The sequence below is a fragment of the Plodia interpunctella genome, chromosome 18 (assembly GCF_027563975.2).
Source record: "Plodia interpunctella isolate USDA-ARS_2022_Savannah chromosome 18, ilPloInte3.2, whole genome shotgun sequence".
NCBI classification, from domain to species: Eukaryota; Metazoa; Arthropoda; class Insecta; order Lepidoptera; family Pyralidae; genus Plodia; species Plodia interpunctella.
This window is the reverse complement of record NC_071311.1, coordinates 9,472,782-9,497,943: the sequence shown is the minus strand read 5'-3', so window position 1 is coordinate 9,497,943 and position 25,162 is coordinate 9,472,782. Positions and strand designations below refer to the sequence as shown.

At 39.3% G+C, this 25,162-nt stretch overlaps 3 protein-coding genes and 1 long non-coding RNA gene across 4 annotated transcripts; 1 reads left to right on the top strand and 3 right to left on the bottom strand.

Annotated features, from left to right (window-relative positions):
* Positions 1-969: 969 nt before the first annotated feature.
* Positions 970-6,483, bottom strand: LOC128677901 (uncharacterized). The gene is made up of 2 exons (XM_053759066.1): positions 6,291-6,483; positions 970-2,138 (listed from the first exon to the last, which is right to left on the bottom strand). The coding sequence occupies exons 1-2, from the start codon at positions 6,481-6,483 to the stop codon at positions 970-972; spliced, it is 1,362 nt and encodes a 453-aa protein (XP_053615041.1).
* A 4,921-nt stretch (positions 6,484-11,404) lies between these two features.
* Positions 11,405-21,452, bottom strand: Bsg (Basigin). Its single transcript, XM_053758507.2, has 5 exons — positions 21,184-21,452; positions 14,416-14,712; positions 13,234-13,357; positions 12,584-12,821; positions 11,405-12,285 (listed from the first exon to the last, which is right to left on the bottom strand). Exons 1-5 carry the CDS (start codon positions 21,251-21,253, stop codon positions 11,914-11,916), a joined length of 1,101 nt encoding a protein of 366 aa, XP_053614482.1. The 5' UTR covers positions 21,254-21,452; the 3' UTR covers positions 11,405-11,913.
* LOC128677566 (uncharacterized) lies at positions 17,358-18,971 on the bottom strand. The gene is made up of 3 exons (XR_008405541.2): positions 18,357-18,971; positions 17,963-18,166; positions 17,358-17,670 (listed from the first exon to the last, which is right to left on the bottom strand). It is a non-coding gene; the product is annotated as an uncharacterized LOC128677566 (long non-coding RNA).
* Positions 21,453-22,201: 749 nt separating the features above from the next.
* Positions 22,202-24,235, top strand: pch2 (pachytene checkpoint 2). Its single transcript, XM_053758792.2, has one exon. It carries the CDS (start codon positions 22,421-22,423, stop codon positions 23,729-23,731), a length of 1,311 nt encoding a protein of 436 aa, XP_053614767.1. The 5' UTR covers positions 22,202-22,420; the 3' UTR covers positions 23,732-24,235.
* The last annotated feature ends 927 nt before the right edge of the window (positions 24,236-25,162 follow it).

Genomic DNA, 25,162 nt, shown 5'->3' with positions numbered 1-25,162 from the left:
ATTTAGGTAATTAATAATTTGTTATTGCTAACTAGTAGAAAAATATTGAGATAATTATTTTTCCGAAACACAATTCTCAGCAACGTTAATTTGTTTCTTATAGAATTTTCTAAAAGTACATTCATGCTGCCAATTGGCTTTGGCCAGAATGTCATTAATGGGATAATTTTCTATCCAATTTAAAGATGATACGGCTGACCTACAGCTACCCGGGGCCGCTTGTATTCCAGCATCTTTTAAGAGACTCTTCACCCATGATAGTCGGTGAAGCTGGTCGAAAAGGAGCCTTAGTTGTGAGAAATAAATGCGTGATAGGCCCTCTAATACTTTTAGTCACTTCAATCAAAGCTTTAAGCCAATAGACCGGATCAATATTTTGTTCAGGGGCAGATGTTAAAGTCCATCTAAATTGTTGGTGTATGTTCGAGTCGGTCTTAGATCCAAAAGAAGGAATTATGGTAACAGATTGTATCTCTTCTATGAAATGAGCTGAGTCACAGTGCAATAGGGATAAATCATGAACTCTGCGACCAGATGCTAGTAACAAAATTGTGGCAGTTCGTCTCGAAATGTCAAATAAACTGTTATGAGGTGTGGTGTCTTTTAAATATTTAATGACTAGTCTTGCATCCCATATGGGCAATTTTAAAGCTATTGGTTTGGCTAGGGAAATCGCTTTCAAAATATGTTTTACAATATTAGTACTAGAAATCTTTATACTCGACACGGTTTCGCAGACAGAGGCTATTGTAGATTTATGGACAAGAATTGTGCGGTATGCTAAATTATTAGACAAATATAGCTGAGCTAAGTATCTGGCCACTTGCGGTGGTGTAGGCAAATGTGGAATAACATTGTTTTGTCGACACCAATTCGACCACTTGGTCCAAATTGGAGCATACGTTTTTAAGGTCGACGGTCTCCAACACGAAGCGAGTAAGTTCTTCTCATCTTCCGACTAGGTCTCCGTCAATCCATCCCATCTGAAATGAGCCAGGCTTCCAGCTGGAGGCTTCGAATGTGGGTCGGTGGTAGACCCGTGGTCGTATCCACTAAAGTTTCTTGCAGGTTCTGGATCTTCATTGGGCGACCTATCGCACGGAGTTTCAAGTCAGGCCGCCAATACGGTTTCTTCCACTTCGGGGTTATCACTATGAAGTGTCCGTGTGCAGTGTTGAGATGTTGTAGAATCCTTGGGATCAGTCCTGGTGGAGGAAAAAGCCACGCAAGTTGGTAATGCCAAAATCTGCTGAAATCGTTGTGATAGCAGGCATTCGAGTCTAACAAGTCGAATGTAACATAGTCTGGCACGACGTGAGCTGTTTTTGAGGCGAACAGATCGATGACTGGCGTTACCCAACATTTGAAGATTCTTGATGTGACTGCGTCTAGCAGATGCCATTCGGAGCCGCTGCGATTGCGTGAGAGGTGATCGGCTTCCGTATTGTACATACCCGGAAGGTGGTGAGGGAGAAGTACAACATTGAGACTGTTCGTCAGAGCAAGAAGTTCTTTGGTTAGATTTAGCAAAAGTGGAGACTTCGTCCCTCCCTCATTCTTGATGTATGATATCACAGTTCTGTTGTCGCTTTGTAGTATTACTGTCGAATCTTTCAGAGTAGCAGCTTCTTTGGATAGGGCTGCGATTACTGCGTACATTTCCTTGGCGTTGCAGTGATAGTTCTCTTGTTCGCTGTTCCAACATCCTTGGAGCTCTTTGTTGTTTACTAAGGCTCCCCATTTGACGTCTGAAGCATCTGTGATCATATAGTTTGTAGGCAATGTGTCCTGATGAATCGCTGTACTTTGAACAACGTTTTCTAGCCACCACTCGAGTTCTTCTCGCACTTCGTTTGAGTACAGAAACTGTTTGCGTGGCGACCTGCGCAGTAGATTGCTGTGACGCTGCAGTGCTCGGCAATGCAACCTTCCCCGGTGGGTGATGAAGGTCGCAAAGTTGAGAAGCCCTAAGAGGCGTTGTGCCTGCTTGAGAGTCCAACTGCCGGCTGCGAGACGTGTCAATAAGCTCTGACGGATCTTCCTGATCTTGTCTTGTGGTAAAGCTTTCAGGTTCGACCAAGTATCCCAGGTTATGCCCAGAAATTCGACCGATTGACTTGGACTTGTGATCGATTTCTCTAAATTCAAATTCAAATTCAAATTCAAATCATTTATTCAGAAATTAGACCTTCACAGGCACTTTTTCTCGTCAATCTTTAAATTTATAGTTATTTCTCACAAGCTAGAAACTACTGGCATTTCGGAACGACCACTGCTGAGAAGAAATGCCGAAAGAAACTCATTTGAACAGTGTTGGTCCCTATCATGCCAGATCGGCTTACCATTATTGTTTCTTACAAAAAATTTTTTTTTTTCTTTTCTTTCTAATAATATATAAAAGTACATAATGTACATAGTCAAAAGGTATATCAAAACAGGTTATGATTGTGATCCGAGTGCTGATTATAATATATATATATATATATATATATATATATATATCGATGTGAAACACAATTAACTTACATGAAAATATATGAGAAACGAGATGACCAGTTCCCTCTGGCAGCACCCGTTCACGAGTTGACGCATGGGACAGCCATCGCGTAGCTCAACCATAATAGAGGGAACCTCACGACCCGGCCCACGACGCCACCACCAGATTGACCATTTGAGTGAGCATGACACACTCGATTCCCATGACTTCATAATTACAATTCTTATTCGTCGAAATAGAAGTATAATTCAGACACTTGAAGATCACAAATCACGTACATGTTTTACAAATAAAATTTAAATGCCATACGAATTATTATAACAAAATTCAAAATTGTGAATAAAATAATAAAAAACAGTAAAATAAAAATTAGGAGATCATGTGTGGAGTGGCAAAGTTGTCGGGAGGATCCAAGCGTTTTTATCAGTCAAATAGGCGTTAATTGTGTAATACGCTTTATCCATTAAATTTTTCTTAACATAAATTTTAAAATTTTTCATTGGCAGATTAATAGCCTCTGCAGGGAGTTTATTGAATAATTTTACACTTTGACCCACGAAAGACCGCCGAACCTTTTTAAGCCTGAATCTATTCATACAAAGTTTGTGCTTATTTCTAGTGTTTACACTATTTACTTCGTTTAATTTTTTATATAAATGTAAATTTGATTTGACAAAAATAAGCACATCAAAGATATACTGACATACCACAGTGAGGATGTTAATTGATTTGAAGAGTTCTTGAAGAGAATCTCGAGGTTTTAACCCATAAATAAAACGGATAGCTCTTTTCTGTAATACAAAAATTTTTCCTATGTCAGCTGCATTACCCCAAACTAATAGTCCGTAGGACATAATGCTATGAAAGTAGCTGAAATACACAAGTCTAGCTGTATCTATGTTCGTACACTGTCTGATCCTTCTCACTGCAAAAGCTGCCGTACTAAGTTTTTTGGCCGTGATTTCAATATGTTTATCCCACTTTAATTTGTCGTCCACAGTAATGCCCAGGAATTTAGTACTATGTACCCATTCCAGAGCTTTACCATTTACGGTTAAAGGTATAACATTGTGCGAGTTATTTAAGAGAGAAAATTTAATACATTTTGTCTTCTCTGTATTTAGAGCTAAGTTGTTGGTTGTAAACCAGTTAAGCACTACCGACATGCTATTACTTATAAAGTTATAGTTTTCACTTTTTCTATCGACTTTAAATAATAAGGATGTATCGTCTGCAAATAGAACTACTTCGCATAAATGTTGGGCAAGGCATGGGAGGTCGTTAATATAAATCAAAAATAAAAAGGGACCGATAATGGAGCCTTGAGGTACGCCTATGTGAACAGGTGCACTATCGGAAATTGTTTTGTTAATTTCTACTCTCTGTGTTCTATTATCTAGGTAAGACGAAAGAACACTAAGAGCCGCGCCAGTGACACCATAATGTTGAAGTTTATTTTTGAGTATATTATGATCTACACAGTCAAAAGCTTTCGATAAGTCACAGAAAATACCTACGACATCTTGCTTGGATTCCCAAGCTTCATTAATTATTTCGACTAAAGTGGCTGCTGCATCAGTAGTTGAACGACCTTTGGTGAAACCGTATTGACGATTATGTAAAATTTTATTTATATTAAAATACGACACAAGTTGACTGAAAATAATTTTTTCAAATATTTTACTTAGAGTGGGTAATATAGAAATAGGTCTATAGTTTGTGGGATCATGTTTAACGCCTTGTTTAAATAGAGGAATTACTTTACTTATTTTCATTAAGTCTGGGAACACGCCTTCAGATATACATTTATTGAATATTATGGTTAGGTGAGGAGCAATCAGGTCAATAATGCTGCTCAATACTGAGACGGAAAACCCCCACAGGTCCTCAGTGTTTTTAACATTTAGGGCTTTAAAAGCAGATATAATTTCATCTGGTGTAATATGTCTGAATGTAAAAGTGGACTTAGGGTCCGGAGCATTTCTTTTTAATAGATCATCTGCCGCATAGGAGCAAGAGAAAAGGGATCCTGTGATATTCTTAGAAATGTTGGAAAAGAAATTATTAAATTCGTTGGAAACTTCGTCATCTGCACTTATGGTTTTACCGTCAAGTTTTAATACAAAATTTACGTCGCGCGTGTTAATTTTACCAGTCTCTTTATTTATGATGGACCAGGCGGTCTTTATCTTATCACTCGAATTTTTTATTTTATTAGTTAAATACAAAGATTTCGCGACAGAACATACTTTTTTAAAAGTTTTAGAATAGCGTTTAACATATGTTATGAATTCCGCATTAAGATTGTACTGTTTTTGGCCATAAAGTTCATAAAGTCTGTTTCTACTAATATAGATACCGTTTGAGGCCCAATCACAAAAGTTAAGTTTATCTTTCTTGATGAAAGTTTTGATAGGAAAAGATTTTTTGAATTCTTTTTCTACTATATTGAACACCTCATTGTATTGGTCATTCGGGTTTTTTGTGAGGTCTACATCTGGCAATTTGTTATAAACGGATTCGCGAAAACGCATTTTACGTTGCTTAGTTAGAGGCCTACAAGTTACAGGAGCGGTGCTTAGGTCAGACTCTCCGTCACGTATAAGTGATACCTGTTGACCCAGGTGGTCAGACCCCAGACAGGCGAACAGTTTTTGATTATAAACAGCGCAATCGCAGAAAACGTTATCTATACATCTGGCTGAGGTCGAGGTTATTCTAGTGGGTTCAAAGAATGTGTGCTTTAAGTTAAATGAGTCTAGTAGATTTTTAAATCCATTGGTTTCCGAACATGAAACTAAAATGTCTATATTAAAATCACCGCATAAAATTATACGCTTATTGTTAGATGTAACTCGCCTGAGTGCTTCCTCCAAAACGTCTAAAAGAGTTTCGCAACAAGCTGATGGAGGTCTATAAGCAGAAATAATAATATATTTATCCAACTCCACACAAGAAAGTTCTATAGTACATTCAACTGATAGACTTACTATGTCTTTCCTTTCTTTATACTTATAACTCTTATTTAATAGTATTAATGATCCTCCGTGTTCGGCATTTTGTCTTACAAATGCACTTGCTAATATATACTTATCGGGAAAATTTAATTTAATTTCATTTCTAAAAAAGTGTTCAGTTACACAGAAAATATCAATACTATTATTTTCTAAATATAAACAAACTTCATTGAATTTGCTGGTGAAGCCCTGGATATTTTGATGTATAAGATTTAAATAGGAGGGCTTCACCGCTGTCTTATTATCTAGTTTAAAACTAAATTATTAGTACTTGTACTAATATTTGGTAATTTCGTTATATCGGCTATAACGGGTCTATAAATATTAAATGCTAAGAGTTTAGCAATGGTCAGCTTAAATCTATAAGATAGGTACACAGTACCATGGTTATATATGCAATTATATATTATATATTTATTCAGGTCCAAAATGTATAATTTTTTAAATTTCCAAGTCAAGTTGTATATACATGTATTTATGGAGTGTATATACTTATTATTAGAGATATTTTTAGTAAAAGGAAATAGACTAAATATTATCTGACCAACACCCGAGTTCTCTATTTCAGATAAAATATCAATGCAATTTGTGATGTCTAAACGGGAGACATTTGAGGCATTACCTATAGTTAATATTAATGTGGTATTACTGTCTATTTTTTCACATTTTATTCTAGACATAATTTGAGAAATATGAGCTCCTGGCATACATATATTGCTAACACTTTGTGTAGTGTAATTTGACACCAACGGACGTGTCTAAATTGACACACCAACCTAGGCTGGTCAGGAAGTTTATAGCAAAGGTTACTTGTGCATTGAGTACCTTCTGATCCTGATGAGCGATGCAGTAATCGTCCAGGTACACAACTACTCTGATCCCTTTGGAGCGTAGTACTTCGGCTGTCCAATTTGTGATAGATGCGAACATTCTTGGTGCTGTGGCCAATCCGAAGGGCAAACAAGTCATTTCCAGAAGGCAGCCGTTGTAACTGATGCGTAGGAATCTCCGGTGACGTTTCCTTATCGGTACATGGTAGTAGGCCTGACTGATATCTAGTTTGACCATCCAGTCGCCAGGCTGAAGGAAATTCAACATCTGACGATGGTGAAATAGATGAAAACGTTTGGTTTCCATAAATAAATTTAATGCCTTGAGATTGAAAATTACTCGATTATTTCCGTTGCTTTTGATAATCAGAAAAAGCGGGGAAATGAAAGACGGGGTTAGGGGCGCGGGTTCGACCACCTGGCGCCGAATCATTTGATGAATTTCGGCTGAAACTGGAGTCTGAAATTTTTTCATTACGGTTGTAGATGGTAAAATCAAAGGCGGTGTCTGATTGGAAGGGATTAGAGCCCCGGCTATAATTTTCAACACTGAGTTGGGTGGGCCGTAGTGAGCCCAAGCTTGTTGATGATGTCGTAGACAACCGCCTGAAAATGTCACCGAGTCATTTTTGTTTGCTATCTGTCTTACGGGTTCCCTTAGAATGTCGCCTCCCCTTTTTCTTTTCAGCGTAGGTATCGTAGTTTCGTTTGTAATGGGAATCACCTTTTGTCTCGTTTTGCTTTCGTTTTTGTGGTCGTCCTTGAAAAAACTTGTTCTCGTGAGACGTTGAAGGTACAGGAGACTTAATACGAACTGGCTGAGGTTTAGGCTTTTCCTTCTGCAACTTTTCTATACCACCAATCTTTTGTATATAAGATGCTAAAAATTGTGGGTTGAACATGTATTCTGCCGATGGTGGTATTTTTTCAATATCTTCGCGTAAATATTTATCTTTTAACGGCTTTAGAAGGGACCTACGGCGCAGCTCTAGCACTTCAGCTCGTTTTCCACAAATTATTTGAAGTATGTCATGCGATACGGTTTTGTAATGTGAATGTTCACCAAAAAATTCATTCAATTTATTGTATAGATTATTGGGAGATAACTGTACACTAGGGCTGGCTGACCAATCGATGAGCGCTTGTAAAGCTGTATTTACAGATTCATTTTGTCCTAAGAACGCATTCGATAACGCCGCAAAACTACGCTCCATTTGTAACCAGCGGATTGGAGCAAAAGGATCCTCCTTTGCATTTCGGAAATTTTCGTGACACGTTCAGGATTAGCTTTTGCCACGACCGGGTCCTTAATTGAAACACTTAAATTGGTAATGTCGTTAACTCTAAGAGACTGTACTGGTGGAGGACATAAAAATTGAGCGTCAGTATTAGGCATAGACGAGGAGGAGGCTAGGCCCATTGGTGAAGGGGTTGATTGCGTAGCTAAGATGTGTGACTGAATCATATTATTAAATTGGCTCACCAGTTGTTGGGACAAAAGGTCAAACCTTCGTTCCAAGTCCCGTGAAGTTGAGCGGTGCCGTTTCGCGGGAACTCCTCTCCCGACGACCTGCCGCTGCTACTGCAGTTGCTATCACACGAGGAACTCGATGATCCGGAAAATGTTCTTTTTCTTCGTATAGAGGGTACACTAGCACTTTCTTCCATTATTTATTCAAATATTCAACGGAAAACTAATAATATCACTAGAATTATACTAGGAAAAGATTTTCTACTTTAATCTCGAAAAACGTAATAATTATTTCGCGAAAATTATATGAAATGTGATATTTTTATCTAGCGGTGAACTGATCGGTATGAAAAACGACGCAACAATGAGGTAAAATAATGGCGGCTTGTATGACCAAAGCCATTTAGTTCAGGCGACGGACATCAGGGGGCGCTGTAAGAGGGTCACGAGACGGAAAACTAGCGACATCTAGCGGCGAGTAGCGGTAAGAAAACGGATGTACTCTCCTAATAATGGACTTCGGACGTCAAACGGAACACATAATATGATTTTTGTATAGTGACGTTTGATTCTGAATGTGCGATATAAAACTTTTTTCAGAAGCCTCCCTGCGCACTTGTAAATATTGATTTTTACTATAATAATCAAATTTACGTAGTATGGGGTGAATAATTCATTGAAATTTTGTATTTTGTTATTTTACTATTATTATTTTGTGAATTTTGTCTGTTTTAGTTCCGATAGAGGGGATGTTTTTCTTGATTTTGATGAATTTTCACATTTCTAAATATAAGTCGAACACTTTAGGTAGTTTACGTTAAATCAAAATATATCTAGCTTTAGTGTCGACGTAAAATGATAAGCATGATCGAATTTTAGTGCAGCCCCTAGATAAGAGATGGCGCTGTTATATTTTCTTTCAAATAGGGCTTCCATTGCTAACAATACATATAATAAAACAGTAAATAAAGTGTTTCTGTACATTGAAGATATTGAAATTAAAAAAATTTTGATCGATAGAGAAACAGTAATAGAATAAGAATTTGAAAAACAAAATTTGTTTGCTAATCTCTAGATCTACTGGACGGATTTAAATGAAACTTTTTTGTTGTATAGCTATAAAGCCTGGTCAACATATAGGATATTATTAATTTTGGAAACTGGAACAGCTCTAGCAGAACCCAAAGACCAGCTAAACTGTATGAAATATAGAAAAGTCACCTTAACAAAAATTGTTCGCCTGATGAGCATTTTCTGATGACGTATAAAAATTGAAGATATAGAACACTTGATGATGAACTCCAACAGACTCGCTACACTATAACAGATATGACAAAAGAGCCTGAACAAAAGTTGTCAGCCTGATGGAGCAATTTCTGTAGACTTTTAAAAAATCGAAGATATGGAACACCTGATACAGACCCATGATGGTCCAGCTAAACTATACGAAATAAAGGAATGATGTCTTAACAAAAGTTGTCCAGTCTGATGAGCATTTCCTGTTGAAGTATAAAAGTCGAAAATCTGGAACACCTGAAGAAGAGTCGTAATGGTCCAGCTAAACTATAGGAAATATACAAATATACGTTAACAAACATTTTTAAGTCTGATGAGCATCTTCTGTATAAGTATCGTTACGTTTTGTCTGTACAGTTAAATTTCTCTAATAATTTTGACTTACCCAAAGTTGATCGGCCACGCGAACGAAGTCGCGGACATCAGCTAGTTTTTAAATAATTTACCTTATAAAAGTGTGCTAAAATTTCAAATGGGGCTAGCTAGAAGCAATCATATAATCCCAGAGCCATCTAGTAGCTAAACAGTAAGTATATGTTTTTATATGTTTTAATATATGTTTTTTATATCCAATAAGACACCTTGGACTCCAGTCTCTTTGTGTGGATTTCAAATCTGTGTAATGGCTAACATATCACACAAATCATCAAAAGCTTCATCTTTATTGAGTCTTTATAAAATTATTAGCTTCTGATTTCCCACGGAATCAGTTATTTTTCCAGGATGATAGGACCCAATGTCCTTATCCGTCACAAGTCCAAATTTCAAGAAGATCGGTTTAGTAGATAGAGCGTACAGAGGTAACAAACTTACTTTCGCATTTATAATATTAGTTAGGATTTTCACTAATGTGCCTAAGGGGATTTCCAATTAGCTTGCTAATTGCCTTGTTAACATATTCCATGCTAAAATATCTTCTTGCCGACATTATTTTCAAAAAACCAAGTATATAATTTACTGGTAATACTACCATTACCAGTAAGATGATTAAATAAATAAATACTCTATGATGCAAAAATAAACAATTTTGATAGATGCTTTACACCTTTTCACGCCTCTTATTTGTCGATGGTCATGGATTTAATAAGTAGTTCGGTTGTACGGAGTACATAGAGAAACTACTACAAAAAGCCACTCGTTTGACAGACTCGCTAGCAATTATTTCATTAGGTTTTCAGTGAAGTTTTAGTTCTTTAAGTAAACACTAGAGGCGCTGTACCTACCCTTTCTTCATACCTAGATATTTTTTACGCAGACGCTAGCGAGTCCCATGTTTCTGTTTTTTTTTCATTATGCCATCTCCACACTGCTGCGAAATCGTTGGCGGATTCGGTATGCTGGTTTTTCATTGTGGTAAATAATAATTCTTTATTTGTCAGTTCATAAAATGCATAAATTGTTAGTAGAATTCTTAACCTATGTTAGTAAGCAAAAGTCCATGTATTTTAAAACGAATTGAGTCACTGTATCGAGATTCATGTGTGTGACACATGAATCTCGACCCAGTGTCTCATTATTGCACAGTCAACCCTGTCAGACAACACATTTAGAATGCCGTTGGTGCTGCTCCGATTACGTTCTAATGATTGCATGAAAACCATCAGTGCGCCTCTCCGCAAAAATACCCGAAGTCCTACAATGTTTTGGAAGCCCCAACAGCATTCTAAATATGTTCTTATACTGAATGCGAAGTGCGTTGACTGCCCTCTGAGTATAGCTGACCCATAGATTGCAGGTGTAAAAGGACTGGCAATATGCTTTAAATAGGGAAACTTTTACATCCTGTGAGCATTTGGCAAATCTACGAGCCAGCATATTCCCGCGGACAGCCCAACGCCCTTCGCTCCCTCTCAATGTCGACAACATCCGAGAGGTCCTCCGAGATCCAGTGACCCAGGTATTTAAAAATAAAAGCACTCCAATTTGCGTCTATTGAGTTCGGCGCATGGAATGAGTAGGTATTCCGTGTACATTTTAAATCCATGCTTCGGCGACAGTGTGGAGCAGGCATTAGTTTTGCCATTGACATGCGATGAAGTGTATATTTAGTCATAGCATGGGATTAGCAGGTATTCCGGTTGTACGAAGTAGGTACCTACTTATTAAATCCATGAGTCATAGAAACTTCACACACTTTGTATGCTAAACATTCTAGTCTGTCTTTGAATGATCGACTATGTAAAGTGCACATAGTCGAGAGTTTGGTTAATCGACTGCGCGTGCATTGATTGGGAGAAAAAAAGATTAAAATTGTTGAAATTGAAACTAGATTACGTTTAAATAATAAAACGAATTGTTCAACATAATGATTTTATTGACTACGGAACTGAAGTACACAGCGTGAGGCAGACTACAGGCAGTGACACTCCGCACTAACATTACTACTATCGTGAATAAGTTATTTTTTATACAATAATAACGGACATAATTATTAAATTCAATAAAATCTTTCTAATATTAACACTAGCTCGCGAGTGGTAGTAATAACCAAATAAAAAAATTATAAATAAAATCGCTTAATTACTTAAACAGGTTTGTATTTAGGTCACAGTTCATATAATAATATTTCAATTAATGTTATACGAACTGTGAGCAGAATACCTGAAGACTGATAATGTATTGATGTCGTTTCTTATTCTTATCTCGGGTCGCGGTTAGTATGAGGATGAGGGGTCGCGGTGACCCGGGACGCCTATCGCGTCGTTATCAGAATTTTTACATGGACTTACGCTTAATATATTAATAAAAACAACATTCGGCGTTAACCGATCGAAGCGAGCGTGCGAGGCCAGCGGCCAGCGCTCACTGGTCGTGGTTGTCGGTGTCGGAGTCGTCGAGCTCGGGCTTGGTGCGGCGCTTCTCGTACACGAGGATGATGGCGCACAGCACGAACACCTCCGCGCAGATCCCCAGGAAGGGCCACAGCGCCGCGTACATGTCCTTGACGCGCAGTGTGGTGGTGGCGCGCTCGCCCGCGACGCCGGGCACGCAGGAATACAAACCCGCGTCCGCGCGTGCCGCGTCCGCCAGCACCAGCACGCTGTCCGTCACGTTGTCCGCCGCCGCCAGCGTCACGCGCCCGTCACGCGCGCCACTCGCCAGCGTCAGCTCGGGGCCCTGCGCCGTCGCGTTGTACTTCCACGTCACCGCGCCCGCCGTCGGCTTGCCCAGCACCTGCGACGACATTATCACTATAGTCGCTAGACGACTAGACGGCATCACTAAGCACTATACTCAAGGTGCGACCGCACTTCGGGATTTAGCCGTAACATATAGAATGATAATTTACAACTTTCCTTAGACTAGACTTTGCGCTACATTTTCCACACCATTTACAGCTTAGAATTTTAGATTTTATCAGTCACTGCTTTCGCTTTGTCACTCGTCGGCCGAATGAGAAAAGAGACGAGATCTTTTATAGAACCTTAGTATTAGGGTTGTCTTGTCGATATCGGGATGCAGTTACACACACCTTGCAGGTCAGCTTGAGCTTCTGTCCCTCGACCACGTTGGTGTTGGCGACGAGCTTGGCGCGCGGACGCGCCCACACGCGCCAGCTGCGCTGGTAGCCGGCGCCGGTCGCACACGTGTAGTCACCGAAATCATTTTCAAGCGCCGGCTTCACACGCAAGATCGCGCCATCTTCCAGCAGCTCGAAGCGCAGCTCGCCCAACTCCTTCAACTTCGACACCTCCGTCTTGTTCTTAGACCTAAATATATTCAAACCGACAGATAAGATGCATGCAAGACAGACAAGTTTCCAACCGAAAAGCTTTGTTCCATCAACATTCTGTTTCGTTCCGTCGTGTGACTTTCCTTTTTTACAAATTATGCTGAATTTAAAGATCGATTCGAGTAGATGAAACGTGAAGTAGTAACAAACAAATTAATCAACAGGATTTAAAATATTCTTTTACTATATCGTATGAAGATAATTTATATTCTCGTACAATAAATGTTGTACAATAATGCATTTAGCCAAAAAGATAAAAAAAAATCACATTATCAAGTAAAAAACGTCACGACCTCGACGCCAGCGTGATAAAGATAAGACAACGGCGAGCGGTGAGTGCCAGTAGAATGGCCTCTGATTGTATATGATATTGCAACAATAGCGCTCACCAGACGTAGGTGTCCTTGGGGAGGGAGGGGTTGGTGCAGTTGAGGTCGAAGGAGCGCTCGAAGTACAAGTCGGGCTCGCCGAGCTCGGCCGCGTGCTCACTGGCCGCCGCGCTCGCCTCCGTGTCTGCAACAAGTGTCACACATCTGCACAACGCACTTATAATCTTATTCTAAGATAAATGGGAATATTCTAAGTATCTTTTGGAATAAACCAATTAAAAGGTAATCGAATAAGAGATGATTTGACATGAACATGAGCCGATCAATTCATGCTTAATTCAATTGGGCGTGAAGCAAAGCTTCGGATATTTTAGTGTGATTACGAAAATAACAAATGTGCAGAAAGCTATAGTTACCACGAGTCGACTACTGAATATACGTAAATTTTTATTACAACGATTCATACGGCTATTAAAGTTTAATCAACTCTGACAATATGCATACACGAGGACGCGGCCGAGGCTGATAGGATACAGTAATTAATTATTTCCGTAACATTACATAAACCAAGTATTTAACTATTTAAATATCATACAGCACGCAGTGCGTGGTCTTGATGCACGGTCAAAAGCTATACACGTCCTATAACTAACTCATAGTAACTGTCTATCTAGGAATTTAACCTCAATACGATTTACGTGGCTTCCTTCTGGCAAAGCGTTGGTTGAAGATTCAACTTAACGATACATTCAGACTACTGATCATTTACCTATATGTCAAAACAAAATATCACTTTACTAATATTATACATGTATATTCACAAAAAATTAAATAGTTGATATTTCTAACTACAGTTCTAGTCATTCTAAAATTACACAACGATAATATAACCTTCACGGGACGGTTCGCTGTAATGACTACCGGCCGGTGGCGGCCGCCGCCACAGCCCTCGCGATAAACCTGCGATGCCGTCGTTTCGTTTTCATACAAATCTCAGTTATGATAACGTTTACTAATCAAAATTTGCATACGATCTCTGTTCAAATCGAGTCATTCGTTTATCTGTTCTGGAGAGCCAGCCCTCCCGTGACCGTTATAGATACTGACCACTAACTACCGACAGATTACTTAGCTAGTTAAATACCGAGATAAATCTACTAAAAACGGACAAAACAACAGCAAAGCGCTCCAGCATGTACTGAGACGGTAGATCTCCGTGCAACACTACGCTGCGGCGGGTACCGGCGGCGGGAGCGGCGGGCGCGGCGAGCGGGCGCAGCTGCACGCGCACTCGGTGCCGGAGCGGCGCGTCGGGCGGCGCGCACGTGTAGACGCCGGCGTGCGCGGGGCGCGCAGCGGGCGCGCGCAGCCGCGCCGTCAGCCAGCCGTCGGCGGGCGCGGACTCGGCCGCGGGCCGCAGGTCGGCGGGCGGCACGCGGCCCTCCAGCCGCCACTCCGCCAGCTGCTCCACGCGCAGCTCACACTCCACCACCAGTGGCGCGCCCGCCTCCACCACCACCGACCGCTCAGTCGGAGACTCTGCGCACGGCACACACTCTGTGGTCATCGCGCTCTACTCTTCCATACCCCTGTAGCGCTGATTGCTCTTTGTACGTACTTTTGCAAATCTTGGATTTTTAAAAATCCAAAACTGATCTACCTACTTAAACTAGTGTACCTACGTGGTTGTTACAGTTTAATTTTAGAATGTTATGGACAATATCAAAACGAGACATAGAGATCAAATTAAGGAATAAATAAGAAGTTAGAACGACCGCGATTGGATGATAGGAACCTATCGTCAATAAATATTGTATTACAAATACGCATTCCATGCAGTACAATATTATCTAATATTTAAGCCGCTCAGAAGGGATACAGAACTGTGTGAGGCTGGCTGGAGGCAGTAACTCATCTGCCGTTACACATTTTTAAATGTAACAGAACACTCAACAACGAGTACCTATATACTTCGTATTTGACATAACTAAAAAAGCATCGCTTTTGTGACATCGGCGCAGTGAACTTTTTTGTCAAAAGTCAAGTGTCCAAAATAGAACATTATACCGTGTAGCCACACTTCCAGGCCGCAAAAAGAGAGATCATTGAAGTTTGTATCGCCAATTTTATACTATAGATAGCAAATAGCAAATTTAACAGAGCTAATATTGTTAAGATTTACGATAATAAACTGTTTAATATATTAGAAAAACATTCGTGTTGAATGTATTTTGCGCAAGACGTAATTTCTAGATTGGCGACATTAAAATAGAACTGGGCGGGGGCACCTGGTTTAAAGAAATGAAAAAGGAAGTGTGGGAAATCCCACAGTAAGAGCCGTGCCCCATTAATGCATGGATGAATCATGGATGTATTTCCCACATCCAGAGCAACGCGCTGCCGTACAAAAGGATGGGTCTTCTGATCAAATGACACCAGTTAGCTCCCGCCACTTGTTTGCTCATGCGTTGTCATGCGGCCTTGATATCCATATCGATGTCATCGGATGTGTGGAATAGATCCTAGATATTGAAATAGGACCGTACGTCAGGTCCTCGCCTATGCATACAGGTGGGTGGTTCTGTAGTGTTGCTGTCGTACTATTTCTTCGCAACAGTTTTAGTTTAAGACCGTTGTTCTCAAGCGTCCTCAAGCGACTCCTCGAGCGCATGGCACCAGTCTCCCTGAAACCACCTAAGACTCACACATGTGGTCCATATTCTTCTCCATCGAACCTCTTTCATGCTGCAAAAGTTAGTACCTAATTACCTTTTTCTTCCTTAACGATGTTTTCTGAGCCTACCAAGATTAAATAGCATCACATCAGGCTAGATAGTAGTCAAACGAACTCTGTCTATTATAATAAAAAATAATATAGATTACATTCAAGCCATTAACCGCACGCCACGTGCGTCATTATAAATTTAAGTATGTACCTACTTTAAATGGTACGTATTTCCGTTTAGATTTCGTAATCTTGACTCCAGGCACTAGTTTCATTAAATCTGATCGCAACATATAAAACAATGATAGCATCAGCCAGTGTGATAAGAGTATGTGAGCAGTAGAGCAATTCGGAGCTAAGTAGGTTGTAGGCGGGGTGTAGATATGGTGCGTCTCCATTCCATTATCGAGCCGAGCTGCAGGCTTACTCTCGAATCACAATCCCAATATACGATCCCAATCTCAATGCAAGAAACGTCATTTGGCACTCTTGAATTTAACACTAGCGCCACATTGGTGCGGATATTGAATGAACTAAATTTCATTGGGATTGAGTTTTGGAACTTGAGATCGTTACTCTTGAAGCCACTTTGACAGCTCCATATTGCGTTGAAATTGTGTTATTATTGGATATTGTAACAATAGCGAAAGAGTAACTTTGTTAGAATTGAGTTAACATTTTAGCTGTGAAAAAGTGCATAAAATGGTTCGTTTGGTGTTGCAAAGCGTAATTTTTAGTGATGTCTATAGGAAGGATTTGCGAGAAACTCGTAATTTGCGTAGGAATGCTCGATACGCCGATAAAACCCTTGCTATGACTGACGACGAGTTTAAGCGAAATTATTGTGTCACCAAGGCATTTTTTTATGGATTGTGCTAAGAATTTGAACCCTTGATGCAAACTCCAAAAACGAGAAATGATATCAGTAAAAAATACAAGGTAATTTTGTTTGGAATTATGTGTTTGTTTGTGATACTGAAACACAAAAGAACCTGTGTTTAATAAATTGGTTTTGGTTTACAGATACTAATAGCACTTTCATTCTTTGCGACTGGCGGGATACTAGGTACTCCCATGTCACAGCAATCATTATCTCGAGCATTGAGGGATGTGACTGCAGCATTAAACAGCCCGAGTGTTCTGCATAAACACATAAAATATAGAGTGTTACATTATTACCCTGTTGTAGCAACAAAAATTATAAACACTTGCTGCATGCTCCACAATATGTGTAACCGGGCACATTTAATAGTGGAAGATGATGAGAACCCTAATGACATACAGACCTAACTGTTGATGTAGAACCTGCACTACAAGAAAGAGGTGGAGCTTCTATAGAGCTGCAAAGGGGTATAGAAGCTAGAGCAAATCTTGTGCGACAATTGTGGGCAGCATGTGGTGTGTGATAATGAGTAATATTTGGTTGGGAATATCCTCACAGGAAGTATAAAAACAATCATTAAGTTAAAAAAATATATTTATTGTTTATAATCTTTATTGACCTAAAATACAGAGAACACTAATATAATTTGTATTTAATAAATTATTATTTAAATAACATTTAAAAATCTAAACAAAACTTCATAAATATTAGTATGGAATCATATAATGCCTACAAAACTTTTTTCACCTTGCTGCTCGCTGTGTTCTACCTGCAGCCCTACCTCCACAGGAGGCTGTGGATTATGAATATGAATTTCTTGCTCTATTTCCAGGGTTTCAGTGGCAGCCTGTGATGTGGATGGCAGGTCTATTAATATAGAAGGGCGAGACTGCAAAAGAAAGGAAGTTATTATATATCACATAACTGAATTATGCACATAGATGTATATTACAATTGTGTGCAAAATGAATTATTTGTTTTTTACTGTTATTTTACTATAATTTTTTCCTTTAACTTTTATTTCAATGTTGAATGTATTCAGCGGATCATTATTATAATTTATGTATTTTTTTTAAATTTAAATAAACATTTGTTACAAATAAATTCAAGCCCTTTTGGCATAAGAAAGACCAATACTATAATGAATAAACAAATATAATGTAATTTTTTATTTTACTCACATTACTTTGTGGAAAGGGGTCTACAGCTATTCCTCTGGTACCTGTGGCAAGAGAGTCACCCACCACCCATGACTGCCACTGACTGCCACAAATAAATAAAAAGTAGTGACAGCCCTAGCACCATATCTAAGCTACCGCCAGTGCGCCTCATGGACTGAGCCCGTTGCACAGCTTCTTCAAGGCAGACTTCTTTTCCGCCCAATACTAAACCATGAAAAGGAAATAATTATGATTTAGTACATGACTAATATTGATAGATATTTAACTTTACTCAAGTATTTCAAAGCTAACCTTAGCCCAGCATATTATTCTACTTTAAGATCACTTTTACAATATAAAATAGCTAGTTAATAATAAACATATTCACAACATACATACTAATAAAAATACGTACCTTGATTTCGGAGTGTAAAAGAAGAAACAACGTTGTTGTGCCGTGAATATTGTAGCAACTTTAAACTTCATTTTTGGTAACTTCGTCCCACAAACTTAAGAGCGCAGAGCACTTAAAACACAATATAGATTTTCAGCTTCAGCTGATTGATTTATTTCTTTTTGCATAGGTTTAATAAGTAAGTGTAACCGGCCGTCGGCTGGTTGTTTTATGTTATGACTTTTTTTTGTAAACTCTACACATGTTGAGACACAGGAATAAACTCATACAGCCAAATAAGCCGATTCAAAAATTTAATTTGATCATTCTTGTCTAAAAAATATGTTATTAGTAAGAAATAAGCATTTTTGATAAAAGTACCTCTGAATATAAATATTTTTCTTTAAAATTACTTAAATTTTATAATTTTTATTAAAGTTCTCGTTCATTCATTTGTTCTATTTCCGTGGCTGACAGGTTGATGTCATGTTGACGTACAGTGGAATCGACAATTACGACACAATCCCAATGCCAATACAATCGCAATAGTAATGACTTCAAGAGTAACAAACAAAATTGTGATTGGAATTGCATTGAGACTAAATTGAGATTGAGATTGATTTCGAGAGTAAGCCTACTGGTGTGCGCTCGCCCGTGCCGGTGTTGCCGAACGGAACGGGGCAATCTCGCTACGTTGTTGCAATGCTAGCTCCTGACGTGCTTTTAGCGAACTTCGACCATCGCCTAGTTATCATGTTTGTCACGTTTTCGACGCAAAACACTCCGTTGTGATACCAGTAATGCAGAGACTATAAAACAAAGTACCTACATTTATCTTGTATAAATACTATTATATTCAAGTTATTTGCATATTGGAGTAAACAAACACTTTGTAGATATAACCACTTGATTCCGCAAGTTATGTTTTCAGGGTTCCCTTTGCGAAACAATATAAAATTTCACAATTATTTACTCAACCTAAAATGATATACCTAGGTACATCACTTATTGACGTCAAAAAATTACTTAAAACTAAGTCTACTGCTGACTTACGGAATTGACAAATATAGGTCTTATTTAGGTATAAGTATACTATAAGTTTATACTTTGTATTGACTAGCGGCCCGACCCCGCTTCGCTCAGGTAAAACCATAATAAATGATACACGTAAACTTTCCTCAGGAATCATACTATTAAAAGAACCCGCATCCAAATTTATTGCGTAGTTTTAAGGGATCTATAGGGACAGAGGGAAGCGATTTTGTTATTATACAATGTAATGATAATTATAAAAACTAAATCCATTATTTACCTATAATGTCACAATAAGTATATGTAAAAATTATATAATCATACGGTCCTACTACCTAATAGGTTATAAATGCGAATGTTTGTGAGGATGTATGTGTTGTATGCAAGGGGAATATAATCATTGGTTGTAATCTCCTGTGTATTGGAGTGTTCTGGTTGTGTTCTCCTTGGTTGTATATTTGTTACTATTTCACGCAAAATCTACTGGATGTATTTTTATAAAAATTGGTACACGGGTAGAATGTAGAGTGCATGTATGTATGTCCGAAGGGGGTGAAAGGGGTGAAAACCTGTAAATATGAAAGTTCTACACCGTTGAAGTTAGTGACTTGAAAATTTGGATTTTGGTTGTTTACAACAAAGTAATGAATACGTGTTTCAGATTTTTCTGAAAATTAACCCTCAACCCCTTTATAAGGGGGTGAAAGATTGTATGGGAATTAATACAATTTTCAAGATAAAAAGCATATACAGATAGTAAATACAAAAAATGTTTAATTTATGTTTGTGGTTAATAAAAAACTGGGACGTAAAACGTCATGGAAAATGGGACGGCACGCGTTGCAGAAAGCGGGAGTGAGAGTAGGAGCGGGAAATGGGAAGGAGACACATAGTGGGAAACAGGACAGGACACATTCCAAACAACATGATGGCACAATATGTAGGAAACGGTATGGGATATCTACTTTACATTACATAGCAAGAAGCGGGATTGGATAAGTTTACGTGACGACACACGCAGTGGGAAACAGACAATTGAACTAAAGATGAGAAAAAATGAGAATTTGAATCATATATGTTACCAGTCTTACAGAGTACATGATAAAAAAAATACTGAGATTTTGCTATGAAATTCACGCGGGCAAAAGCTAGTTTGGTATTATTTTCAACTTGATACCTTTATGCATTCCTGAAAAAAAGGGTCTTGACAGACGAGTAACAAACTATTTAAAAAAGGATTTTTAAATAGTTTATTAAAAAAACAGAATAGATACATACATATACACAATTACAATAAAATTAAATCTTAGTTGACTGTTGTGCATGGTTTACAATTTTTTTTTAAATTCTATATTTCAATCTTGACAAGATTATGTAAACACCAAAACAAAGAGTTTATGTTGCTATGTACCTTACCTACTTTGTATAATATTCAGACAACAAAAATATTTGTAATGTCTTTCAATTTGTAATGGACACAAGGATATCAATATGCTGAAGGTCATCTTAATTCCTCTATATTCAATTTCAGATCGGAAAAGAATGTTGAAAAAAATTAACATGTGTGAAATGTATCAGTCTCGTCTCCATGTAAATAGGCGTACCAATTAACTAGGTTAGTAGTAGGTTCGTCTATCAGTTTTGAGTAGGTAGGTATTATAATAAATTCAAAAACGCCCCATCCCATGCTTGACAGATCAATAATGTGTTCAAGAAAACTGAAATTTCAATTTTAATCAATGTTTACTTAACAATTAACTATAATACCTAATAGTATGTATCTAAATGAAATTCGAATAGGTAGGTAGGTACTCACTTTGCGCATTTGAGGGAAGACCATTGGTTAAAAATAGAAGAGCCAATGGCAAACATAGCTCCACTCTCATGATTACTGCTTTTCACGAAACCAATAAGTGTATATAATTTACAAATAACAACTTCAAATACCTATTACTAGGTATTGCAATATTGTTCTGAACCGAAAATTGTTGTACAAGATCTTATCGTGCAAAATTTTACGCCATCAATGAAAGAAAAATCAAAAACCTACAGAAAAAGAAGACAATGGTGGAAGAATGAATGAAATGAACACTGACGATGAATCATAGTGAATGAAAGTTTGACATGAATGCATTGAATGATGAAATAAACTAGTATCGCCATGAAATAGGGCATGTTACGCAAAGCTCAGCGCAGATGGCACTACTAGTACAACTAAGGTAAGGTAAGGTGCCAATGGAGACAAAAGCCCCAATTTTCAATATTGTTGCAGATTTACCACCAAAAATACCTTCTACGCAATCGTGGTGTGAAATTAAAGGCAAAAGGAAGGATTTCATGGAGTGTCCTGAAAATAATAACACTATTTTAGGTTATGTATAAACTTGATTTTCACTGAAGATCTTACCTGTATGAAGACTATATTTTAATAAGTCTTCTAGCTACTTTTCGACCGTTTACTGGCTCGAAAATTTTAAAGTGTGAGGCGTATTCTATAGTTTTGGATTTTTTTTTATTTTATAGAAAACGATTTTTCCCAATATTTCGGCATCGGAATATGCTACATTGTTGTGTATTTTCACAAACGAATGCCTACATAATGAAAGGATTAATAAAGTACTCTAAAATAAACGTTTTAATCGACATAGCAAAAGACGGCAAAGTTTTTGTGTACCTAACATACTGTGGGATAAGACTGGAATAGTGGCGGCATGGAATTAGTAGGTACTCCGACGAAGTACTTACTAAATCCATAGTGGTGGGTTTCCTTCCTCATGTCTGTCATGTCTCATGTTATGTCAGAGTTGTCAGACAAACTCAAACCCAGACAACCAAAAAGTTGCCACTGCCAGTACTGCCACTGTCCTTCCAATTCAAATACCGACCTACCTACGTAACGTATATTTTGTAAGTTTTGGTGAAAGTTGAAGATAAAGTTGTATTCAAAATAGAAACGTGAATAATATTAGTTTTTCATGCATAGCTTACTTAGTACTTAGGTAAAAGTCTAAATTCTAGAATGGACTAATCAAAATTACACTTGTGTGAAGTGAATGCTGTCTGCAAAGAGTAAAACGACCTATGATATAACAAACATGAATGCCCCACTTCATGTTGAGATTGTACAGAAAAGGAAAAGCCATGAAAGTAAAGACTTCATAAAAGGAATAGTGCATTCGTACCTTGCTAGGTTTTCCTGTATAAGTCCCGGTACCACACTTAGTGATAAAGATTTAGAAGAAAATGTTGAATTGAACGAGCATGTACAATCCATTACTTTCTGTGATATAGATCATGATTCTGAAGTACAAATGACAAATACGGAATTCTTGTACCACATATATAAATTAGACTGTTTCGGTGTGGAGACAGATACTATGACTGACAACGCTTCTGGTGAAGAGTTAGCTGCCGCCGACGTGTGGTCGTTGCCTTCAGAGGAGTTTCACGGATTGTGGGAAAGCTTGGTGTACGATTCGAAGTTGAAAGAAGACACATTGAGATTCGCGGAGACCGCTTTCGAGTTCGCCGATCGCGGCGTGAATCCCACCATAGTCGGATGTAACCGAGTAGTGCTGCTGCACGGGCCCCCGGGCACCGGCAAGACGAGCCTGTGTCGAGCACTCGCGCAGAAGTTGGCCATCCGGCTGGGCGAGCGTTTCCCACGCGCGCGGCTGCTCGAAATCAACGCGCACGGGCTCTTCTCCAAGTGGTTCTCGGAGAGCGGCAAGCTGGTGGCGCGCCTGTTCGAGCGCGTGCGCGACATCGTGGAGGACCGGCGGCTGCTCGCCTGCGTGCTCGTGGACGAGGTGGAGTCGCTGGCGCACGCGCGGCGCGCCGCCCTCGCCGGCCTCGAGCCGTCCGACTCCATCCGCGCCGTCAACGCGATCCTCACGCAGCTGGACCGGCTGCGGCGGCATCCCAACGCGCTCGTGCTAGCCACCTCCAATGTGACGGGCGCCATCGACGTCGCGTTCGTGGACCGCGCCGACGTGAAGCGGCTGGTGGGCCCGCCGACGGCGCGCGCTGCGTACGAGATCCTGCGCGGCTGCTGTGGTGAGCTGGCGGCGCGCGGCGTGGTGTGGCCGCGCGCGGGCGAGCGGTTGTTCGCGCTGCGCGTGCTGGAGGGCTCCCGGTTCGCGGAGAGCGAGGCGGCGCGCGCGTCGCTGCGGCTGTGGGCGCTCGCGGGCGAGGCGGGCGCGGCGCGGCTGTCGGCGCGGGCGCTGCGCCGGCTGCCGCTGCTGGCGCGCGCGCTGCACTGTGAGCCGCGGCCCGACCTGCTGCGCTTCGTGGACGCGCTGCACGCCGCGCTGCGCCAGCACCTCGCCGACACACGAGATTTGCACTCCGATGATGAACGATGACTCTTCATGCTGCTCTGTGATATGTTCATATTTAGAGAGTTGATATTGGTTTTAATTTCAAATAGAATGGTTCGACCTTGAGTGGACTACAAATTGTCAATAGATATTTAAATGGATTTAGTGTACATGTACAGATTTCACACATGCTTTTTCAGACAGTGCTCTTAACCACTGAGCTATCATGGCTGGCATGGTCTCGATAGCTCAGTGGTTAAGAGCACTGTCCCGGATTGTCCCGGCACTGTCCCCAGGCGCGGTTTCAATTCCCGCTTGATTCCAGAATTTTTTCATCTCATCATTATTGTCAATAGATATTTACGGGCTCAAACTTATACACTTGTGATAAAGATATTTTATTACCATGTTTTACTAAGCATGAATTAATTGACATTATCATAAACCTAGTGCATTTGAAACTTCTAAACAGTGTTTATTAATTAATGTATGTAAGAAAATTGGTGATTAATTTTAAGTGTTAAAAATATACACCTAAGTACAAATTAAGGTTTTATTACTACACTAGCTTTTGCCCGCGGCTTCGCCCGCGTGAATTTCATAGCAAAATCTCAGTAATTTTTTATCGCGTACTCTGTAAGACTGGTAAACATATATGATTCAAATTCGCATTTTTTGTCATCTTTAGTTCAATTTTCTGATTCCCGCTGGGTGTCTCGTCCCGTAAACTTGTCCAATCCCGCTTCCTGCTATGTAATGTAAAGTAGATATCCCGTACCGTTTTCTTACATATTGTGCCATCATGTTTTTTGCAATGTGTCCTGTCCTGTTTCCCACTACGTGTCTCCTTCCTATTTCCCGCTCCTACTCTCACTCCCGCTTTTTGCAACGCGTGCCGTCCCATTTTCCATGACGTTTTACGTCCCGGTTTTTTATTAACCACAAAAGTAAATTAAACACTTTTTGTATTTACTATCTGTATATGCTTTTTATCTTGAAAATTGTATTAAGTCCCATACAATCTTTCACCCCTTCTGTCAGTCAGTCAGTCAAGTGTTTTATACTGAAATATTGATACATACTGCGCCCCTTATATCTATATCAGACTTTAATCGATAAAAACAATTTGTTTATATTCTATTTACACCTTTCTACAAAAATTTAAAGTAAATCGGCTCCGTGGATTGTTATTTTAATTTTCCTACAAGATCCCCCTCATTTCCGGAATGAAATGTCTATAAGATGTTAACCCGGGATTCCGAGGAATTTTTGATTCATAATTAGTTTTTCAATTATCCTACAGGAACCTGACCATTTACCGGGATGAAATTTATCTAATTTTCCTACAGGATCCTCATTTACCGGGATGAAATGTCTATAAGATGTTTACCCGGGATTCTGAGGCATTTATTATTCATAATTAGTTTTCAATTATCCTACGGGAAATGGTCAGGTTCACGGATATTTGAAGGGATG